Genomic DNA, 24,527 nt, shown 5'->3' on the forward strand with positions numbered 1-24,527 from the left:
AATTGAGAAAGCTCAGTTTAGCCCACAAGTTCTTCGTATATGTTAAAGAAATACCCCTTGAAAATGTACACACATGATTGTTAGATTATTTAACAATATGTGACGACACAAACATCAATTTGTGATTGGGCATACCTTTAAACTTATTTATTTATTTGGTGCTATAACCGTTTTGCGGTCTTGGTCTACTGTAGGAGTTTCTCAGGCCGAAATCAGGCGCCTTCGTCTATCTATCCGTTATTCTGATCTTAATCCTGAATGCCTCTACGCTCTCTTGCTACCTTATATTGGACCCATAACGCCCCGCAGACCTTGTGGATGGCATAAAAGGACTTCTTCTGAGCATCTTCCACAGGTATGAAGGTTTCGTCGTCTGTGAGAGCATGTGAGAGGCGTATGCGCTACAATGAAGGTTCGATATCAGTCACTGCTTGGTCCGTCGTGACTGATGTCTTGAGGTGAACTGCTTTCTCAGGCTATAGAAACTCCCATTGGCCGTCAGCATCCATGCACTCTACTCAGCATCCATGGTGTTGTCGGTACTGACCTTTGACCCGAGATATATGAAATCTTGGACGACTTCAAATATGTGTTCACCTATCCGTACTTCACCTTTGACTCGGGAGGGGAACTGCTCTGGCCAATTCCAGTATCAGCCGACTCCGAACGGTTTCAACTTGATACTGGAAGACTCTGGAAAACATGATCCGACCCCGGATGGCTACAGCTGGAACAGATGGTTCCGCGAACGCTCAAGTCGGAGCGCTCCAGAGAGCCTATCATTACTGTGGGTAAACTATAGGATGGAAAGTATAAAAGAATGTCAATAGAGCAAGCATGCACGATTAATTCCAAGCTGCAAATGATTTATACGAACCATAAAAAGAATAAAAACGCTGTTAATAAACAGCAAAAATCAGCCAATCAAAAAGTCATCCGCCAATGATGCATTGCTTTATCGCACAGCAGTTAAGCATCAGTCATTAAAATGGTTTTAATGATGGCATTAGCTCCCTGACACAGTGCTTTCGAAATGAAGCGCAAAAAAAACATACAAAAATCATAAATCAAATATAAACTCATTTACCTGCGAGGCGGAAACAATTTCTCCACCCGGGGGAATGCGAATCATTAAACGTTTAACTGTGTTCCCCCGTGTATACCAGAGTGTATCACCTTCCGAAACACTGTAGCAATCCAAAAAATGCCGAGCTATTATTTACGAGGAAAGTTGCGAGCCAGTGTCAGGCTTGGGCTGAGGTTTGGGGTGCATACTTTTCTCGCTTCGTGCAGCGAGCTGGTACTAACTGTTCTCGCTCATCCATTTGATATGGAAAGCTGTCTGAATTCAAAGTTGATGTAATTTCTTCCTCCATGTACCTTCACGCTCCCCTTGCTTCAGCCTTTGGAATCGAAACGCCCGTTTCCCTCCAAAATTGCCCGCCTCCCATTCCCGGTTCCCCGTGTCGATGGCACGCAACGAGCCATGGTTTATTATTACTTTTCCACTTGGCATCATGCACCCGGCCCGGCGTCGTTACCGTCCCGTTTGCAAATCGACCACACCGACCGAAGATAAAATATGCTAATTCACCTTCCACGGGTGGGTATGTGTATGGGGGAGGCTTGGGATGGGGTGAGAAAATTTAAAAGAACGTCACCGGGTGCCCGCGTGATGAAGTGAACGCACCACACCCACCGGTCGGTATTAGGGGCTGCCGAAATTGCTGAAGGATATTTATTGTAACAATTTCCTCTGTTTTTGCTCGTTGGTGCTTCCCTTCCAACGATGCGCGAGATGAGATATAAGCTTGCCAGAAGAAAGAAAAAGAAGGTGCGTTTATACTTAGGGGGGGTAGGGAGTGTGGATGTTGTGACCACCCGGAGTAAATGGGAGGTGTGGGTTATGAAATTTTCCATTTCCATACACGCGCACTGTTCGTTCGCCTTGCTTGTGGAGCAGGGCGCGAACTGTGGTTCAAACAATCTGCACAGCCTCATTGCTTTCAACGCTACAAGAAGAAGACAAAAAAAATGCAAAAAGATATCGCGAGAAGGAGAGCATGAAAAACAACCCCCGCAGGCCGAGCAAGGCTTCCCGCCGGCCTGTTTTATTTTCCGCTAAGCTTCATCGCTAACGTGAGATCGCTAAAACCATTCACGCGTGAGCCACTGATAAAATCGAGCCGCGTTACCGCTTCTCCGGAAGCGTAAATTGTCCGCTCCTGCCACTTGCTTGCAGACCGGAAGCAACCGCGAGAGGTTATACAGGCAGCACGCGAATTATGCCCCCAAAAAAAAAGAAAGAAAAGAAATACAGTACCTCAATGAAAAAGATAAACGAGTTCGTCGAGAATGACACACTGGAACGGCGGAGGCGAAGGGAAGAAAAAACAATCTGCCAAAATCTCGTAGCAAGCGTAGCAGGCCGGGACTGGTCCGATGAGAGCAAATGTGCGTCCCCGCGATTTAGTTCACCTCGCTGTACCTAGTAAGCCTTGTTGATGTAGTTGCTGGTGCAAACACATATCGTTCGGAAGCTATCTCACGCTTCATAAAGAAGAAGCGCCCTGCACAGCGTGGGGGTTTTAGACACCGCGAGTGAGCGAGGAAGCGAAGGGCGAACGTAACGGTCCCATCCGGTAAGTAAATGAAGCACATCACACCGGTAGTTGAGTTTCTCATCCTTTCATTGTGCTTTCGTCAGCCCATCTTCTTTGTGCTCTGTGTGTGCTGCACGATATGAAATTGAACTAAATAAAAGTGCTCCCCCGTGTGTGACGCGCAGTGTCTGGGTGGAAGGTACCAGGTTTATTGCGGGCCGGGGAAGGGGGGTTGAGCGCATCCTTTCATTACACACCGGGGCGTATTAGGTTGACCGGAAAGTGATGGTGTTTTCGCGGTAGAACTGATTTGGGTCTGTTTATCGTCGTCGCTATATAAAATCTGATAAGAAGTTACACATACTACTTTAGATATTGCCTGACTACTTGGATGGCTAAATTTGTAATCTTAGTTTTTGAAGGAACTGCTGCTGGGAGTAGCTCCTTCACCATTAAAGGATGAAGGTGTGGAGAAGGTTCAGATCAGTTCCTGGACCAAGACATGTTAGCGATACGTTTCCTAGCTGAAGTGCAGGTACAGGCACAGTTCTTGACTACAATTAAAGAAGTATCAGGTCTAAGAGTGGCATGGTTTCACAATCAATTTCAAGGTCGTTTTAGCTTATGGGCCAGTTCCATGATCAGTATAGGTTCATTATAACGGCTAGACCCGGTGTAGGTTCATAATCCTATAACCTACATCTAGAGTAGTTCAAGTATCTGGATGGCATCAGGAGCATTTCGAACGCCAATATGAGATCAGGAGTAGTGCTAGAAGAGGTATGGATTCAGAATCTATCACAGGACTGATATAGGTTGAAGATCAATTTCAGGATTGGTATAGGTTTGTGATTATTTCATGGATCTATTTCGCTTCAGTATCAGTTCCAAAACCGATATAAATTCAGTATCAGTTCGACGATCCAAATAGGTACGGAATAAGTTCTTGTATCGCTAAGGGTATAGGAACAGTTCCAGGATCGGCTTGTAACTTCAGGATTTGTTCAAAAATCGGAGTAGTTTGAAGAATTGTGATTTGTTCCAGAATCAGTATTAGTTTAGGATTAGTTTCACCACGGTAAAGGTTCTGATAAAGTGTCTCTTAATGTGCTATTTGCTGTATGTCAAAACAAAAAAATCTACTGTGATGCGCTCCAAAACTTTTCGTAAAACCTACTCCAAACTACTTTTACACCTCCCCAGACACACACACATTCTTATGCTCATTCACCAAGAATGAAAATCTCACTTTTTCACGTCTTACCAGCAACCTTTCTTGCCGACAAACAATAAAGGGCGAAAAGGTGCCTTGACGTCAAATTAATCCAGTTATGTCTCAAAAGCGAACAAGTTTGCTGCAAATGAACAGCCCGCCTTCGAACACCCATTCCCTGTCTGTTGTCGGTCTGTCGGTTTTTGTACCACCAGCATCAGCAGAAACAGCATAGCAGACAATGCTCCCAACACCCAACCGAAAGGTTCAAACACCTCGTGCCACCGGGGTTCGTCTGCACTTTCGGGTGCATTAAGATTTAGATGAAAATTAATTGCATTTGTTTCTGCTGACAAACTACTTCGAGGAAAGCAGAAGGAAAGGAGTAAGAAGAATATTTAAAAAAAAATATCAAAAGCTCAAAGGCTGAGCTACCCCAACACTAGTTCTACCGAAAGGGTTGAAAATGGGGGAAGGGACAAAACTGGGTTGCAAAGTCACTACGACAGCTTTTTTGGAGGGAATACCATTCAACTCCTACTGTACTACCGTGAAAGGATGGTATTTATTTGGGGAAAAGTTTTTTCCACTCCCTAAAGGGGTCTAAAGGAAGCGAAACATAATGGGCTCTCGGTTCGATTTGTCACCCCACTTTATTTTTTGTTTATAAATTGTTCTCGCTCTTCAGCAAACGAACTGCTGTACGATTTTACCACAACAGCGCTACCGAACCGCTGGCAGAAAGATCGAGTTTTGTTGGAAAAGTTTGCGAACTGTGCAGTTATCTGTCGAAATTTATAAAACATTCACAGCGACATAACCCGCCGGTCTGTTTTTTGTTCTTTCCACTTTCTTCCACTTTTCCGCCAGCTGTCGATTGGGTGTGTGTTTTGGTGTGTACTGAGGTGCAAAAATGGAACCAGCGAAAAAAGGGGGACTACTTTTACGAAGTGCTTATTATTTTACAACATTACCATTCGCTTCAACGCGTTTTTCTGCTGCCAGCTGAGCTCGCATTAACAAGATTGGATAAACCTGCTGAAACTGTGACCTTGGAAGCGCACCAAATTTCATGAACGCACTTTTATAATTCTTCTCCTCTTTCCATCCTTTCCTCTTTTGGACTGTTTGTGTGTGTGTTTATATTTGCATGAATATTAATCATACCTGCGAAACGGCAGCCAAGTTTCCAAGCTTCCCCAAAATACCCCGCTCGAAGGAACACGCCGGCAACTCGTTAGTCATTCCGGCTCCGAATGTTCGCCGGTTGATTGTACAACCGGAAGCAAAGTTTGCATCAAAGAGCAGCACCTTCCCCTTCTCCATCGAGGGAGCGCACCCACTATCGGAGGCTCTCGGAAGGATAATGATTATTATAATAATGCTACTAACGCAACGTCGCTGATGATGACAAATTGGTGAGCTTGTGCGCCAGTCGCATGGCAGAAGGCAGCAATAAATGCTGGCGCTGCTGTAAAGGCGTTGATAACACGACTTTCGGGCGAGTTTCTTTACCATTTTGTGCGCACCATTGCGACGGATTGTACCGTGCGTACCGGTGGACCCATTGGCACCGGTGCTAATAAGCTAGCTGCCACGGGAACGGTCGGTACGGTTAGGTTTTAATTAGTGTACTCGCGTCACGACCAATCCGGTATTGCACAGTGTTCTATTTACACGCAACGGTGCCAACATGCTGCTTTCAGAGTGACTTTTGGGAAAGCAATTACAAAATGAAAGCGTTGAGCCAGCGATTTTGTTGATGAATCTGCCTGTTAGTGCCTAGTTAGTAGTATTTGTGAAAGTTACAATTTAATTCAGAGGAAAATCTTTGTACTATCAGTTGCAAAGCTTCACACCAACTTTTACATGTAAGATCTGAGATATGACTTGCTGGCAAACGATGGAAATTATTCGTAAATATTCGTAATAAACTAACTACAGCAAAGTCTCTCTAATGTGCATCTTTCAGGGACCGTCAGCTTACCATACGGTCAGACGAGGTGAACTATACAGCAAAATGAACTATTTGACAGGCGAAATATCTGACAGTTAAAGCTAAAGGGTTGGGGTTAGAGAATATTAGCCTTAGAGAGATATTCATCTTGAAGAGACATACAATGTATGGACTATGCTGGGACCGTCAAAATGTACATGTTAACGAAACAATTCAAATGTTAAAGAGACTACAACTTGGAGAGACTTCACTGTATTATTCGAAACAGAATGCTTTGAACAAAATGATACTCATACACATTGATAAAGTGGTGTGAAGTAGCAGCCAAACTGAAAGCTTATAAAATACTATCACCACGGACACTTTTAAATTGATTAATCGTCTAAACAAATCAACTGTTCTTGACACGTCAATCGAGCGGTTTTTCAAGCGCATCACTCACAGCTTCCGAACCGCATTTTGTGATTTAATCGCCTTTCATAATCAGCTGTCAATCACTCACTTTAGGACGCATCTAATCAGTTCCTTTTGTGGGTTCGCCTGTGGGAGATTGGATTGGGAGAGGAGTTGCCTTTTTTCCTTTTTAACTCTTTTATAAAAGCATAAATTAATTTATTTTTAGCATTTATGTTTATTGAATAAAAAGCTTGAATAGATTTAATATTTTATCCAAACCCGTTCAAAACACCAATCATAAATCCTTAGCAGTATAACAAATGTATCCAGTGTAAAAAGGACCCACCCTAAATGTAAACCATTTAAAAACGAACCCCAAAAGTAATCGGACATCTCATTAACAAGCCAAAACTGCTTTGCCAGAGAACAAAGAAGGGCAGCATATTTTTCTGTCCATTCTGTGAAAAGGAAATAAAATTCTTCCGTTTTGTTTTACACCGGCTGAAAAAGATAAGTCGAGGAGGGGAGTGGGTTGCAACAAAAACACATCCGTTTTGAAAAGTTTCCCAAAGCAAGGGGACCTAACGCGAAAAGATAATTTTGACCTTCTGTGGTTCAAATCGGACGTGAAACCCCGAAGCACACGCGTCCCCTGCGCGTCCTTTCGCGGTAAGCTACAGTGTAATTCCCCCAGTCTTTGCAGTGAAAAGAAAGCGCGTTGAAAGCGGTCGCCGCTTTGCAGTATTTTCATAAATCATACTCACAATTGCGCTCCCCGCGGCTGTCTTGCGCGCTTCCGCGTGGGAACGGCTTTCGATTCGTTTCCGAATGGCCGACGCCACACCACCGATCGCCGGGAGGATTTTAACTTTTATATTGCCTGGAGTCTGTCTGGAGGATTTTGCTTTATCAGCAGCTCGGTATCGTGAAACCGGCACAATTTGCTGGGCTTAACTTTTATCGGCATATCGTAAAGTGCGTGATTTCTGGCACGATACAGCACGGTACAGCACCGTGGTTTGCATAAGCTTTCCCGGGTGTGATCTTGTGGGTGGGCAAAAATCTTGCTGCGTTCGTTTCGCTCCCAGATGGTGGGAGTATTCATTTAGCAGCTTAAAGCTATCGCAGCATCTTTAAAACAAACGATCCGTAATTTGGCCAACGGCAATCACTAGACAAGTGAGTGGACTAACTTTTCGTCCTGCAAATGTTGGACAGGGCTGTGCAAACCTGTGCAAAGCTCGTGAAGGTGTTTACCTATGCAAACACCTTCACCGTCCGCTGGGTTGGAAAAGCTACCGTAAATAAATATTGACCGAGGATAAATAAACATTCAACAGTGTCTGTGTGTGTGTTTGCGGGAGGACCATATCGGCCACCTCAATTTTATTGCCGGACGTGGGTGTGAGTGTGTGCCATATCGATGAATCAATCATAAATACAGTTAGCTCAACGTTGAACGCTCGGACCAAATAACACACCACCTCCACCCGGTGACCCATTTTTTTCGTGTTGGCTTGTGATGTGCCTGCGATCAACTTTCTGACCGGCGGTGATATCGATTACCACTTTTAACTTTTTCATCCCCGCACCAATGTGATGTATAAACATTCCCGTCCTTTCCTGGCTTTACGCTCCCGTTCGGTCAAGCGAACAAGATCGATTGCACCTTGTTCCTTGCACCTTAGTTACAGGGTGTGGTGTGCTGTACAAAAGGATGGAAGAGAGAGAGAGAAAACAACTAACCCTTTCCCGGAACTGGGGGTGTAAGAATGACTGTCGGTTTGGCCGATTTACGGTTGGAAAAGTTTCCGGACGTCTTTCTATCCACCAACACACAGTGGGCAGCATTTTCTGTTTCCATGCCATTTCTTGCCGTTGCCTTTTGTGCGGTAAAATAGTTTGCAGGATTGGAAGAAGTAGTTCTTCTCACTACTTTCGAACAAGTTGGTAGGGAATAAAAGTTTGAATTTCAATTTAGTTAGCTATAATCTGGGATAAATAATTTCTGCTTCTTCGCGTCAGCCATAGTCAGGGTAGGAAGTGAATAGGAAAGATTGAATCAGTGAAATTAAAAGTCACTTAAACGCATTTGAGGAAAGCTTTAGAAGGTTTTTCAAGTACTGTTTTTCATGTTTTTATTAACAAGTTAATTTACTAACTATTGTACACAAAAGCATCCCGAGAAATTTAAACTGTTTTTTCTGATACTGTTACTTTATGATACGCTTTGCAAGAACCGGTTATTAGAATAACCATAACAATCGAGTTGCACTTTTGTTTTCAAAACATTAAATTTTAATTTCACAAAAGCTACACTTTTTGTTGTTGCAGCGATTTTACTCGATTTTTACCGATAAAAACAAATAGCGGCATGAATGGCCCGTTTTTATTAGAACAATGTCCACTACACACTCACGCGTAGCAAGTGTTTTGGGATGCGCAATTGTTATTGTTATACTTTCTCTCTCTCTATCTCTCTCTCTCTCTCTATCTCTCTCTCTCTCTCTATCTCTCTCTCTATATCTCTCTTTCTCTCTCTCTTTCTTTCTCTCTCTCTCTCTCTCTCTCTCAAACCATGTTGCCAATGACCCGATAACTACCGTTAAGTGTATAGGACGTTTTGTGCTTGGCAACATTTGTGTATTTCGCACCGTATGCAGGAAATGTACGGGGCAGGGGAAATAAAAAGAAAGATAAAATGAAATTAAATAAATTTCTGACAGCACAAATTGGCCCTGGCCGCCCCGGTCGCTACGCTGCCAGCTGCCAGTGAAAGCTGCTGTCTTTCCGCTCTAAAACCAGGCTCTAAAAAAGCCACCGCGGGCGAGGGGGTTTCTAGTGTCGCTATTTCGCTTACTGCTGCAATTGGTACCAACCGGTTGGTGGGGGTTTGGGAAAGCGGCGGTGCGTAAGTACATAGCAAACGCGAACAAGCACAACATAAACACCTACTGCAGCACCGGCTGGGCGAAAGGGAACTGTACTGCCGGCGGAGGTGACAGGTGCTTTTTGTTTCAATTTCAGTTTTATATTAATTAACGTTTATCAGGGCTATTCTGTGCCATGTTTTTTGTGTTTGTTTGCCGTTCGCAAAAGGGGAAAGCTGGTATGAAATTTAAATGGAGAGAGGATGCTGTTAGCTGCCATTGGGGTGATAGTTTATTTATGTTATATTTCGTAGATGGATCTTGGTTCTTTCTGTTAGCAAATGAGAATAGATGCTAGAAAATTGAAATTTCGCTTCAGTATAAAAAACAAAAACAATCAACACAACATGAAAGTATTCAGCCAACCACACCGTTGAACGTTTTCAAACAAATGCATCATCCGTCAACTTCCATTCCAAGCGATACGCATCACCTTCGCGGTGTTGACTGCAGTGCAATTTCAACAATTCTCAACAATCCTTCAAACAAAAGCAACAAAAAAACCCACGACTGCATAAATTGCTCCCTCAAAGTTGCTTGCGAACAACTTTTAACCGACTTTTGCTGTGTGAAACCCGAAATCAAAATCCATAACCGAGCTCAAGCCGGAGCTGTGGCTGGGGATGGTGAATAAGAAAAAGCACGAAGCATTATTGTGGGTGGCTTAAGCACAACTTTTTCTACTCTTTGTGCACAGCAAAAAGGAATGGTGAAAGAGTAAGTGGATCTAGATTTTTTCTTCTACCTCTCGGCATGTTAAAATGTTTGCAGCGATGGAATTTGAGCTGTGGAAAAACTTCCTGCCAAGGGAGCATGTAGCGGGATTTAATGATGCTGTATGCGTCACAACCACATGATATGCATGACTTGGTTAAGGTTGTGACATAGTTTGCTGCACTTTATTAAACTGAGAGGAGAAGTAGAAACCGTGCATCGATTTTCTAGTTATTGTTGTGTGGAGTGATCTTTGTACTAAATGTACACTTTGTACTAAAAGCGTGCACAATGGATAATATGTGTGCTATATTAATGTAAAACTAATTACAGTAATCACCATTTCTCATCATTATTAATTAGTTTCACAAGAGCGCACTGCATAAAACATACTACAAAATACAGAACAACATGTGCACACGGGCCACTGAAATGCAATCCCCGTTCTCACTCAACTGCGCAAAGGACGTTTAACGTTGTAAAATTCAACAGCATCCGTTCGCGTACTGGCACAATAACTACATCTTGCCAGCATTGGCTTTGCTTCTGTTGGTTATGTGTTTTTTTTTCTTTTCTTTCTTGCCCGTTTTGTGGTTCCACCTCGCAAACGATAACACCATTAACCTTTCTTGCCATTTCCCGTGTGGGTTTTCCCATCTATTTATATTCCCATGCCATGGTAGAATAACGCTTAAAAGGGAAGGATAGGAAAATAAAACTTAACGACGAGACGCGTGTAGCTTGCAAACAGCAAGACGAGTAAACAGTGCAAAAGGAAAAGAAGAATGTCGAGTACCATGTAACCAAACACTTTTCATTCCTTGCTACCAGAGAGCCCCCGCGGCCGGCGCTGCTGTATCGTAATCTTAAACCTTTTGCTTTGCTGGTTGTTTTAAAAAGTCATTTTAGTCATTTGTACAAGTGGGGCGGAAAGAGAAAAAATAGAAAGCAATAGACATAAAGGTGGCAAACAAACAAAAAATCCCACCGGATAGATATCGCTTCGAAAAAAAAAATGGTTTCAAACGCCACCAAACGGGCAGAGCAGGAGGAAAAATTGGTCCCACGTTCGTGCCGGCAGCACAATTTAGCTGCTGTGGTAATATTCGCTTCATCAAGTGCGAATTGGAAGGGAAGGGAAAACTCCAAGAAGGGCAGTGCAGTGTGGTGCAAATTAATAACAAAAAAGTGTGGGGAATGCATCAAAAAAGCTCGTCCTGCTGCACACCTTTTCGATATGGGTGCCGTTGTGGGAGGAAGGTGAGTACCGCCATGCATTTAATTTCGTTATCACATCTTTCATAGGTGTCCTTTCAACTTGTGCACCGCCCGGGCGCGCCCCGATGGTGCACGCGCGCCGCCGGTGGTGGTGTTGTCCTGGCTTGAGATAATAATACTCCATCAACCTGTGGGGAAATTAATTGCCAGTTCGCGTAACTGGCAGGTAGGAAGCACAAATGGTAGACAAAGAAAGCGAGTAGCAAAAAAATATATTTTTCGCTCCATTGCTGCCAGTGTCTCCGTGCTGGGTTGTGCTACTATTAAATAATGGATCGTAAACATTGTAGCACAAGTGTTATGTTTTTTTTTTCAATGTTGCTGAAGCTATATGACCAATTTTCCGCATATCAGTGTGGAGGTAGAATGAGGATTTTTGTTCTGCTGAAAAGAGTTTTAATTATATTTCTAGACACTTTTTTTAATCTTATTTTTCAATACGATCAACTCTTGGAACACATTTTTGAGACAACCTGTAATAAAGTTCTGGGATGAAAGAGGTTTTGTTTATGAAAAATGTGAATGTATAGGTTTTATTTTTAATTATGTAAATCCTTCGATTGATTTATGGAAAATGCGGTTTTATTTAAATTTTCTAATATCTTTCTCTGTGGGATATGTACACTGTTTTCCGGGTTTTCCGCATCTCACTTAACAAAATAGCCCACAACTGCTCCACATCAAAGCATTTCCCTCGTTCAGGCACGCTTCTTGCGCGACAACAAATCTGACCCCACGGTCATTACGTTTGCACGATCGCGCTACCATTACACACCGCACTACAAAAGGAGATAAAGCAAACGGTGACGGGAAGGAAAGCCGTAGAGCCAGGCCGGCAGGAGGGCAACTAGAACATTTTACGCTCTATTATTCTTGCCTTTGTCGGTCGCCATTGTTACGTGACGTTTCACAGCAAGTGACTTCACATCATTACACCGACAAGACAACGCGGGCTTGCCACTGTGCATCGTACACCCCACACACACATGAATACAGCATACATGGAATTTTTCATATTAGGAAGTAGTGCAGACAAAATGAAGAGCAGCAGTAGCAACAGCAATAACAAAAATTGAAGCGGGAAGCACAACAAACAAAGTAAACGAACCTCCACTCTCAGCTTTGTTGCTAGGGTAACTACTAAGGTTTGCATCGCCACAATAGAGATCCATCCTCACAGCATGGCCCAACCCACGTTTCACGTTTCAAAGGGATTATGCTTTCGGATTTTGTGCTTCTTTTCTTTCTCCTTCTTTTTTTTGTTTTGCTTTGTTGTTATTTGATTCAAATGCGACCTCGTTCGTGATGAAGTATTTTACCACACCGGATGATTGAAGTGAAAACGCAAAACCAAAAAGTGGAACAGGAAGCGAGAGAGCGAGCAAGCAGAACCATGTGCACCAACTTCACCATCATGGTAGGTGACTTTGTTATGCGAATCACTCATCCCCTTATTTCGTGGAACTGTACATGGGTGTGTGTGTGATGGGTGATGGGTGATGTGTGATGGGAAAAAAATGGCGGCCCACTTCTGACCAACGCTTTGTTGGGCGAAGCTATCTCTGTGGACAGCTTCGCATGAGTGTGGGAGCGGGTTGAAGTGTGGGAATCATGTTTTATATGGTTTATTTTTGGATTTTCTCCTACACCGGAACGAATATTTGGTTGGAGAGTTGTTTTTTTAATCTCTCTTTTGCATGCAAACCACATACCGCATGAGGGATTGATGGCCGGGAAGCTGACCATAATTACAATGCTCCATACGGTGAGTGAGGTAATCAATATGGTAGCGATCTTGTTATTTTGCTGGGTAAAAACTATCATCATCCATCCAGCAATAAACGTGACTGAAGTGGAGTCTGTTTGTTTCTTTTTTCCCCCTTTCTGCAACATGTTGACAGTTCATTGTCCTAAGATTTTAATCCCATATTGCTAATATTCAGGCACCCACTTTGCATGACCGGTCCGAGATCCCCGGGAGGCTTGAAACGGATAAGCAAGGTATTAATCTTCATTTCCATCATTCTGGCACATCGCTCTCAGCAGCGGTGTCATTTGCAGCCTTGCGTTAAACTTTTCTACTCGCAGAAAGTGCAGCACAACTGCCCTGATGTGTCGCTCGCTGAAAACTGTCGCCACTTGCTAATGGTACTGCTTTGCCGCCCATGCATGCAAAGTTTTGGAATGGGGAAGAGTGGAAGAAAATTAATTAAAAACTTTTGACTTATTCAATTACCGTGCTCGTTTGCTAGTGTGAGAGTGTCTTTTTTAGACAGGCGGTGGGGTTTTTTTTAAAGAACTTGAACATGACTTCTATTTGTTACTATTTTCTCATGCTCAAAATATTGTTTTGGTCAGCTTTGGAGATGTTCAGAGCATACTGAAGAGTTTATTTTTTGTTCGATAGCAGAGCGATTTAGAGATAATAATTTTAAGCTGATACATATGAAGCGACATTAGTCGTGGAGTCTCAGGCCTCGAAAGCCGCTTCAACCGTAAATCGGTTTGCTAATGACTGGAAGGAATACCACTTTTGATAATCTCTAGTTATGTTTCATGGAAGCATTTAAAACAAAACGTTAAATAAACAAACACGTTGCATACTTTAGAACAAAACAAAACCATTCAATATAAGCTTCCTACGTGTATATTACACATTTCCTCGACATCATCACTCTTCACTACAAACAGGCAACTGAGTCCTCTTAGGGTCAAAGTAGTAGCAGCCAGCACATATTCATTCTCCACACTATCGCTTTATCGGTCGTATCATCATCTTTGTTGATTTGAGTGAATATTTGTCCCCACGGAAATCCATCCACATCAGCCCCTGGGAGTCCTGGGCCTCGGTCAACTTTCCCTTCAGATACTCTCCGTTCAGATTGCTGAAAGTATACAAAATTCACACAAAACTGTACACCAGGTGAATTGCAACACTCCTTCCCACACTCCTCACATACCATCGATGGCAGCGATAGAACCACCAGCCGCCCTTAAACACCGCAGCACAGTTAAACGCCGCCTTGCTTCGATCGCGATCGTACGTCGAGAAGCTTTCGTTCAGATGGATCCGCATCGAGTCCCCCGCACCGCAAGGATTACAGCTGCCCAGCTCCATCACACCGTAGTTTAACGTTTCCGCTCCGATGCGGAACTTTTGATATCGTGCCGCCACGCTTACACCGTCAAAATCCTCCATCACCACAGCCAGCTCGTGCGGGGCCACATTCGTTAGACGGTAGATCTGCTCCAATCCTAGCCAAAACTCACCGTGCAGTGTGCCGAACCCACGCTTGTAGTCCTGCCAGTCGCGGAAGAAGTTTACCGACCCATCGAACCGTCGTTGAATGACGGTCCAACCGCCACCTTCGTACTGCTGATCGCACAGTACCGTCATTGGCTCGTTGAACGGATGGTCCGGATCGATACGATAGATGCCGGACACGCGGGAGGGAACATCACGGCAGGACGCTCCCACGGGCACTGCCAGGCCCGGTACTGCTGCAGGATTGCCCGACCCGTTCAACTGCATTCGCGTGAGCAGCTGTACCATCTTGGACAGCTGCTGTACCGTGTCGTTGGTGTAGGTGAGCAGATCCGACTCCAGACCCTGCAGCGAGTCGAGTCGGGCCGTGATCATCTCGTACCCATAGCCGGAACCTTGTGATTCAGTCTCGAAACAGATGATAAACACTATTAACAAGCTGCCAAGAATGGAACGCATCTCCAGGCGTGTTTTGCGCACTAAACTAACATCAACTGCACGATTCGGATTGTACACCAACACTGATTTGTTGAAGGAAGTCGATTCGATTAGACTCTTCTCGACTGTAATCACACTATCGCCGGCTCATGGATGTTGGACTGGGAACCCCAGGGAATCACAGAGCTGGCCATAATTGAGCTGACCCCTCCTATCGGTTGCCCATTTCTGTACTGTTTGAAGGCGTACACACACACATACATTCTTATACTACGATGAGATGCAAAATAAGTGGCAGTGATAAGACGCTATGCGGTGGTAGATCGATCGGTGTTATGAATTGTTATGACTTGACTGACTGATTGCTATTTAATTTAGAGTAATGCAGCAGAAGTAGAACGTGTAAGAGGAGCGTTGTTACTTTTTGATTAACGAAATTAATACACGAATAAAGGACATAGAGGGTTTTCCAACTCAGTTTCGAATGTAAACATTGTTATTCATCGCGTGCAAAATGTTATTCCTCATCGATCTGACTGGAAAAACCCTGTAAGGCAAGGTCAATTCAATTAAATAATATGTCCTAAGCTTGCTGTTTTGTCTGAGGTGCTGTTTTGAATGCTGTGTTTTGTAATCATGGAATGTTTACAAAGAACCTAGAGGAAAGCAAGCAAAGCTTCCTCACGTCAAGATATGCTTGTAGCATATCTGCTATACATTATAATACACACTATCAGCTATAGACACATTGTAACACACTTCGGAAAGCCAAATCACACCATTGCAATACATTCATTATAACACATCAGCAAATCAATCCACACCATAGCAACACACCCAGACCATACCGTTTATAGAAAAAAAAACAATTGAGACACATTTATCGAAAACAACCGAAACGCGCAACATAAGCAATTCAAGCGTTACTGTAGCAAAATAGACAAACTGAGAACGCATAGCAACTTATCGCTAAAAGCGCTGCGTAGGCAAATATCGACCAACGCACCCGTTCTTTGGCTAGAACAGTTGAAACTTTCCAGAACCTTTGTAAAAGCACTAAAAGCGCAGCATAGGCACAAATTGACAGACACCTCACTCCAATACAACGTATGAATTGCACCTCATATCAATCACCTTTAATTAGGACAAAAACACATTCCAAAACCAAATGTACGAAACCCATCGAGTATAAATAAAACCAATTCCGACCGTGGCAGGTCAGAATCGTTCGGACTGTTAGGATAGGACTATGCCCATCCAACATCTATTGACTTCTCATTTAAAGAGTTTAGTTATGTCCCCCTACCCAAGGCCTCTAAACTCCAACGTTTCCAGTAAGGGAAACCTCCTAAAGGTTTATATGATCGCCTGGACGATCAAGTGTCGAAATGTCCGCTCGAACGAAGTTTTATTCCACCTCGGCTCATGTCAATAAAAACTGACCTACCACGACGGTACTTGAGGTACAGTTCTACGCTCATCACATTACATGGCGATCGTAGCTATCCCATTACATACTGTTGGAACCTATTGACAATGTTTAAACATTAATAGCAATACATACACTGATTTGGAGATTAGCTTGCATTGGTTTTTGAGGTATTCCTGACATCTTTGCCTCGGAGATTTCCTCTTCTTTGGCACAACAACCGTTGTCGGTCAAGGCCTGCTTGCACCACTAATGGGCTTGACTTTCAGTGACTTATTGTATGGGGATACGGTCCATTTGGGGCTTGAGCCCATGACGGGCATGTTGTTAAGTCGTACGAGTTGATGACTGTACCACAAAACCGGCCCAGACCACCCTGAACGAAACTTAATTGATTTTGCTGTACACTCTTCTGAAGTCTGAAGTTTCTCATAAACGTCGATGCAATTGAAAGCAAAATCAATATTGATAAACTTGCACCAAGCTGCACCACAATTCATACAATCAACCACAAAACCTTCCAAACCTTGTATGGCCACTGCTGTAAACTTACGCTTACAAACCAACCCCGATACGGTGTTGGTGCTGTCCCCTTTGTCGAGCTCATCATTGTCCCGAGTTTCTCTTTCGTACGTGCAACCCCCAGTGTAAGCACGCCCGAAAACCCCAACCCCAACGCTCAGCAATGGCCATTCGATAATTCGAGTTTAATGAGAAAACTTTCACGAAAAACTAACTTATCTACCCGTCCCACCCGCTGGGCAAGCGGTCCCACTTCCGGGTCCCTTTGATGGTGCCAGTGTAGTAGAATAGCACTTAAGAAAGAATCACACAAGCGACGACGATGATGGGGACAGAGCAAAAATGGTGCCCGAGGGTAGGGAAAGAAAAATGGAAATAAGATGATCCCCAAAAAACCAAACAGTATGAAACTGACTTTTACTGCATAAATTTTTATCAATTTTCTCAACTTTAATTAAAACCCAAACCTCCTTCCACCCCGCACACCTCCTCATGCCACAAAGTAAATGTAAAACCGCAACAGGGGCTCTGGAGTGTGTGTGTGTGTGTGTGTGTGTGTGTTGGTGAAACTTGATCAAACAATGCCCAAATTTGAATCCCCGCGGTGTGTTGGGTCGGATGGGTTCCCTGGAAAAAGGCAGCCACAAAACAAAAAAAAACTCCCCCGACCATGCAAATAACGATGGCGGGCGGTGATGCAAACACATTAAAGTAATTACACGAGGAGCTTGAACTATTCATGCCTTATTCATCACCCGATTACCATGCTTAATGCAAATGAAATATTTATCACCGTGAGAATGGGGCAGTGGAATGCTGGAGTGTTAGTGGAATGTGCACAGATTATGCACTATTATCCGGCTGACTGGCGATTGGGGTATTATGCAGGAGTGGCAAATGGAGGAGATGGTGCTCTCCGGCCAATCCTTTGACCACGATTTCATCAAGCTGAGCTGCTCATGCAAATTGTTATTAAGCCTTTTTCCCGCCCCCCTCCCCCTCCCCCGATTTCTGCTCTATCCTCCACCGCAAGCACACCAAACACGTGCTTGCACTAATTGAAAGCTGATTGAATGTTGCCAGTCCCCGCAAACTAATTTGCAATGTTCTTTGCAACCCGCCCGGACGCATTCATCTTCCCGCGATTGCGTTTGTCCGCGCGCGCCCGCTTGCGTTATTTATTTGTCAGTGAATGCGCTTATGCTGCTGCTGTTGCTAATAAATGTCACGTCGCTGCACAAATGGGACCTCCAAAGCTGAGTTTTAACTTTATTCGATTCATTGGAATGAAATGTTGCATTCTTGTGTGCGGGGAGGGTTAGTCACAATTGGATTTGCTCTAATTTCCGCGTCTAAATTGGATATTTAACCGGCATGGTAGGATTGCTTACAAATGCCGACAAACAATAAGCTGACACCGGCCGGGAGGGTAGGTGTGTGTTTGATAATAACGTTGCATAATAATGGATGATACGAAGCGATTAAAAGCATTAGAACGACACGCGTATTGTGTGTTAGTTGTAAAATACAATAAAAACGGTTTAAACGTTATTACACTGAACCAAACAATTATCATTTATCATCACAATATTTATTCTATGTTAATTAACGATGCTCGATGTTTTCAACCTGTGCACTAACATGATTTCGCAATAGCATGAATAAATGCTTTGAAAAGACAACTTAAAATATAAAATCAATATTTAAAACAAATCAATACCAAATATCCAAAAAATGTTGGGAAACAATCATATAATTGTGGGAACGAACCAAAAAGCTATGGGAAGCATCCACAAATTTTGGGAAACAATCTAATCCCCTTGAGAAATCCTGTAAAAGTAATGAGATAATTTAAAGAAAGATAATTGGGAACAGAGAAGCACGAATTGTACCATAACAAAACAAATAAATCAAACATGCCAACGAAGTAGCGCATTAAGAGTTCTCGTAAAAGTAAACTCAATTATTCGAATGATCAGGATGAAATCTTTAGATTTTTTCAATTATTTAAAATTTGTCCTCGCTGGTAGAAACCACTCATCAGCGTAAGATATTTCCTCAACCGAAATATCTACTGCTTCCTCCGAGAAACGTTTCATAATTTCATTGAAAACGCTTCATAGAAACACCATCATCAATACGATGAAATCTCCACCGGTGACCGGATGCTATCATTCATTCACATTACCAAAACCACCACGTGGCATAATTTTCGTTTCGAACGCTACCGACTTGAAACCCGGAACCCCGCAGCAGCAAACCACCGCGTCCACGTCCCATCGGTGAGGCTGTGCTGATGTTTTGATGAATTTCTAAAACGGACGAAAACTATCTACTTGAGTGCTTTGCCATTGAGGAATGGCCCTGCCCTGCCCCGTTCGCTCGCGTTCTCAATGCCATTGCTTTATCGTAGCTTTGTATCGTACCCTTTCGACCTTCGGCTGTGAGTGGGTCTTCTCGCTCGCTGGCGATGCAAGCGATATCGCTTTGATGTTACATCGACTGGAAGACACATAGCGTCGAAATCGTTATCATTCCGAAAAATGATTCATAATGCATCCGGGCGAACCGGGCGTAGCCGTGGCAACTGTAACTCGGTAGCAATATGGTGTACGGTGCACATTTTGGTACGGTTAGCCTCGGTATTGCGTTCCACTTTGCGCAAGGAATAATAATTTCAGTAATTTTATTCTAGTTCTTTAGAATCGGTTGTCGAGCTGACGCGATGAGCAACATCAAACGGAGACAGTGTTAACTGATGTTGCTGTCCCGAGTAACGCTTTCATAATTACACGATGGACGCTCAAAGCATGCTATTCTACTGAGCTTTCGCTAGCTGTCAAGCAGCGCTTAGTTCACGCATCAGTCATTTTTAAAACGCGTGCTAGTTCTTATGACAAAAACCAATGTTTGAAGATAGTATTAATTAATTTCATTTCTCGCTTCAGTCAGTCACGATACGAATAGCATAAAATGTCTCATCATTATAATTTATCTGTTTAAACAAAGCGAATGAGGCTCCCTATCACGTTTGTCATTTTTTCCTGCTCCATTTCACAATTTCAAACGACAAAGGGATTCAAAGAGAAAAAGCAATGTCATTATTAATGTTCTAAATTCATCTTCACGTCAGTCGAAAAAAAAAGGTGCTACATTGTCTGGATGAAACTTTTCTCGTTGTCTCGGCATCGTCGTCGTTGTTCGTCGTATCGTTTACTTGCACCGACTCCTTTTTCGTTTTTACACCCCTCACGCCAGCATTGTGTTACTTCATGTCTACATTCTATCGCCCTGGTTACCCTGTTTCCGCTTGCAATGCCTCCCTCCCCTTCCTTCGATTCGGGTTTTTGCACTCTCAATTAAGGTAAAGTTTCAGCCGTGCATTAATTATGACTTGTTTCTCACTCAATAAATTACCTGAGTCGTGGAGGAGGGAGCTGTGTGTCTTTCAAAATGGAGAAAGTTTTTTTTTTGTTGGCTGCTTTAACTAATACCGCTTCCAGAGAGCAGTAAAAGTATGTCGTAAATGGAAGATGGTGGGTAGAGCAGGATAATGATGATAAATATTAAAGCTAGGTATAGCTTGGTTTATGAATGACCGTCATCGGGACGATCGATTAAATGCATAGTTTCTTTCTAAACCATCATAAGCAACTGATAGGACATACAAAATTTAATGATCCAAAATAGCATGAAACGTTGTCATTTTTGTTTAAAAGTCATACTTACTTAAAATAGTTACAAATAGTTTAACCATCTCCCACATAACCACAAAAACTATACAATACTCCAACACCCGACCAACCCTACTTTGAGAAAACCACCAACGAACGGCTATTTTCGATTGCCGATAACCTCCAAAACCCTACTCCAGCACTGATAGCTCTCTTCCTTTCGCCCGACCAACGGCCTCCCCTCCCCTCAGTGGTACAGTAGCAACTGCACACTTTAAACTTTAAATTGCCAATCAACGGTGGATTATTTGCAAACCTATCCCAAACCGCAGCGGCTTATCAAACCGATACGATTCGATCAATTGAAAATACACAGTCCTGTTCCGCTGTTCCCCTGTTCCCATGCAAAAGCAGAACACAATGCTATACTACGGTGGCGTACGTACATTCCCCCGCGTACACATATACGCTCTCTGAAGCGTTTGAGCCATTCTTCACATCCATTTCACTTGAGCGATGATGAAAGTGTTCGTCAAATGGCGATACTTATCAGACTAACCCGTACCAATCGGTAGTAGAATCGGTAGGAAAAGTTGTTTCACAACCGCAAAATCGATTTAAACCCGACAAGAGTCAATCGGTAATATGACTCTGTGGCACGGTTCATACCCGATGGTGGATTTCAAATCTTCAACAAAAATGAAGGACAAATTTTAGCGGAGTGAATGAAAATTAGCAAATGTTGTTCCTTGCAATTCTGGACTGCACTTTTCATCCGAATTTCAATCAAACAAAGTTGTGTATTCAGTTTCAATTTTTCTTCGTATTTGAGCAATGAAACTGTGAGCAAAGTGAGCTCCCCCCCCCCCCTCTCTCTCTCTCTCTCTCTCTCTCTCTCTCTCTCTCTCTCTCTCTCTCTCTCTGTAAACTGTTGAAAGGACATTCTAAGTTTTGAACAAACTGTTTCGCACGAAAAATGTTACTTTCTTGTTTGAAGCATAGTTTTTAACGAACTACAAACAGTTGCTGGGAACAGAGTTTGTCGTGGTCGTTAAAATCTCGGAACATTATATTTCACTTTTCACGCTAACTACACCAACTGCTCTGGCCGTTTCCATGTATCACCCATCCATTCACAGTGCAATAAATTTTTGTACAAAACACAGCACAAAAAAAGGACATCACACACCACCAGCCGTGGCTCAGCATGTGGCAAAGATCACGTTCTGACAATATGTAACCATCCTCCATGTATCCATGGGGGAGGGGAATGGTGCTCACACAAAAAAAAGACGTGCACATTAGAGCATTTTCACCAGAATCAATCTTTCGCCCATTTAGCCCTCTTTCGCTCTTCGCTGTGGCGTGAGTAATATGGCACCTGCTGTGTGACGTGAGTGTACGGAATCTACGTTGCACGTTTTTTCCCTGTAATTGTAGCAGCGAAATTCCACATCTTCCAGCGGATGTTTAGCGCGAACAAGCTTCCTTCCCTTTCCTTGTCAAGCGTACAGTTAATTATTGCACGTGAGCTTCGTACAAATAAGCAGCGGGAATTAATGAGCCGTTTCCGATCACAACCTAGATTTCCTAATCACACCGGATCGGATGTGCGTCTTTTCGCTTAACAAAACAGCGCACCGTAGTAGGCATTGCTTTGGCGATTGGCGCAAGGGAAACAGGGAGAAGAAAGCCTAACACAACATACCGCTCGAACTGTACCTTATTAGCTTACGCTCCTAATAAACAGCGAGTCATGGTTGGGGCTAGCAAAGGGGCACAGAACTTTCAGATGGACCGGACTGTCAACAGGCAAAATTCTGCTCTCAGGGGGAGTTACCCCGAAATCCAAGCCCTCCAATATTCGATTCATTCATTCCCTTGCCGGGGAGCTTTTGGCTACGGGGGTGAGCTAGCTAGTCGGAGCTGGTCAAGAATACGAAATTGCTTGCGATTTTGAATATTCATGGCATTCGCAAGTCCAAATCGATTGCATAATCTATGGCCTGGGTGGACGGATTGGTAGGTTTAGAATTAAGTTAGGGGTTTTGATGAAGTTTTGCAATAACATCAACTAAGCCGACGCTAAAGGTTAAAGGTCGTGGTAGACAACTTTATTCGTGTGATTCCAGCTGCCCGAAGTTCTGAGACGATGAGCGAGCAGATAAATCATCAGTAGAATTAATTTGTTTGGAGATGAACCATTACTGATTTATAGCTTGGTGGTATGATTTATGCTCAGCTTTACTTTCGTTAATTGTTTTGAGTTGTTTCGTGAATGTTGATGGAATATTATTAAATATCGTATTTCAGATGGTAACAAGATTATTCAGCTATAGAATTGAAATATTGTTTGCTATTTATCGACATCACAGTGATGTATTTATTGTTCAACAAAGAGATATAGTAATATTCCTCCCAAAGTATCCTTTTTCGTTGAGATGATAAGGAAAACAAGCAATAACTCTTGTTTGAGTTGAACGAAATAGTATGATTTAAACCAAACTTTAAAACACACGACCACATCAAAATAGAAAGCTCGTCTTATACACTCACTTATCATGAGCGGCATCAACACTTTGTGCCATGTAGAGTAAATTAAACAACCTTGTTTTTCTGTCTTTGCCAGCACACAATCATTCCGTACACGACCAACCACTAAAGCATCACACAAGTGCACACAATTTGAGCTGCAGAACAGTAGTGAGACGTTTCGTTTCCCACCATCACCACAAAATGGTTTATTATCTCGGCTCATCGCATCACCCGAACCTATCGTCTTTGCCTCCTTACCTTACCACACCCAGATCTCATGCACCATTTTAGTTTCTGTTCATCTTTTATAAGACAAAGAGCAGCAAGATTTAGCCTCTTACAGAACAACACATGTTCCCCGGGCAATATCATTTGAAGCCACACACACACACACTTATAGTTCGCTTGCCAAGTTCTTCTATTTGTTCGTTTGGCAACAAAAACAAACGTATGAAAAAGGTATAACATATGAACCAGCAAAGCGAACCGGATCTGTTTCCGGCAAATGGCAATGAAAAATAACCAAACTCTGAACTGGGTGCAACATCCTCCTTCCCTCAGCGAGCAGCCGCTCGAACACAATTATGTTAGCGAAATAGGAAAGAATAAACACAATGATGCGCACAGACACACACACACACACTCCGAGAGGCGCTCGTTTTCGTTTTCGAGACCTTTATCCATTCTCCGGCGATTGTTGCTTCTTGCTTGCGTCTGCTAAACTCTCACCCGGGAAGATGATGAGAATGATGATGATCATCATCAGTGATTGTAAGTAATGCTGTTGTAGTACAAGGGCCGCACAGCACCACACAAAGCGATGAAATGTACTAGAAACGAATGACTTTTTCCCCAAGCACAATCATAGAAGTTACTCCAGCTGCGGATGGTTAGAAAAAGAAGTACTCGTTAAGAGCAGCTTAGCCGGAGAGTAGGGGATGGGATCACACTTTAAAAGGCTCGATTTATCATGCCGTGCACTATCTTGCGTGCTGTAAACAACTTGAACCGGCGAAAATTTGTTCTTTGCTTGATAGTTTTGTGCTTTCCTCGTGCTTTTCTTTCCTTTAGTAGCTTGTTGGGGGTTGCACTTCAAACTTACTGCCACAGCAAACCGGGTCGTCATCGTCACATGTCACATTGCACACGCTGTGCCGCTGAACCAGTGTCGCTAGCAATAAAAATGGCATCCATTACTGTCAACGCTTGAAGTGAGACGGATTGCAGTTGCTTTTCAACGCGAAAGCAGTAGAGCAGCATGCGATGAAAAAACTAAACAATATGATGATAAATTGTAAAGCATCTTGAATAGTTTTGCCGCGCAACATCTGCAGCCTGTTCGATAATGGTTTGCTGAAGCTTTTGGCGTGAAGCGCTTCTTACCTTCAACTTGTTCTTGGCAAGCACTCTCGCAACAGCACTCAACCCAAGGGAGAGATAGAGTGACCGGAGGGCAAATATTTAACTCTTAAAGTCGCCTCTTTCTCTAGCGCCTTGCCCACCTCTCCACCCGACCCAACAAGAATCCAATCGTGTCCCGTGGCACAGGGTTATTTATCAATCTGTCAATAAG

General features: G+C 43.2%; 1 protein-coding gene across 1 annotated transcript; it reads right to left on the minus strand.

Annotated features, from left to right (window-relative positions):
• Positions 1–13,450: 13,450 nt before the first annotated feature.
• Positions 13,451–15,013, minus strand: LOC1276516 (angiopoietin-related protein 1). Its single transcript, XM_315874.5, has 2 exons — positions 14,052–15,013; positions 13,451–13,976 (listed from the first exon to the last, which is right to left on the minus strand). Exons 1-2 carry the CDS (start codon positions 14,813–14,815, stop codon positions 13,841–13,843), a joined length of 900 nt encoding a protein of 299 aa, XP_315874.5. The 5' UTR covers positions 14,816–15,013; the 3' UTR covers positions 13,451–13,840.
• Between the last annotated feature and the right edge of the window lie 9,514 nt (positions 15,014–24,527).

Source organism: Anopheles gambiae, chromosome 2 (genome assembly GCF_943734735.2).
Source record: "Anopheles gambiae chromosome 2, idAnoGambNW_F1_1, whole genome shotgun sequence".
Lineage (NCBI taxonomy): Eukaryota > Metazoa > Arthropoda > Insecta > Diptera > Culicidae > Anopheles > Anopheles gambiae.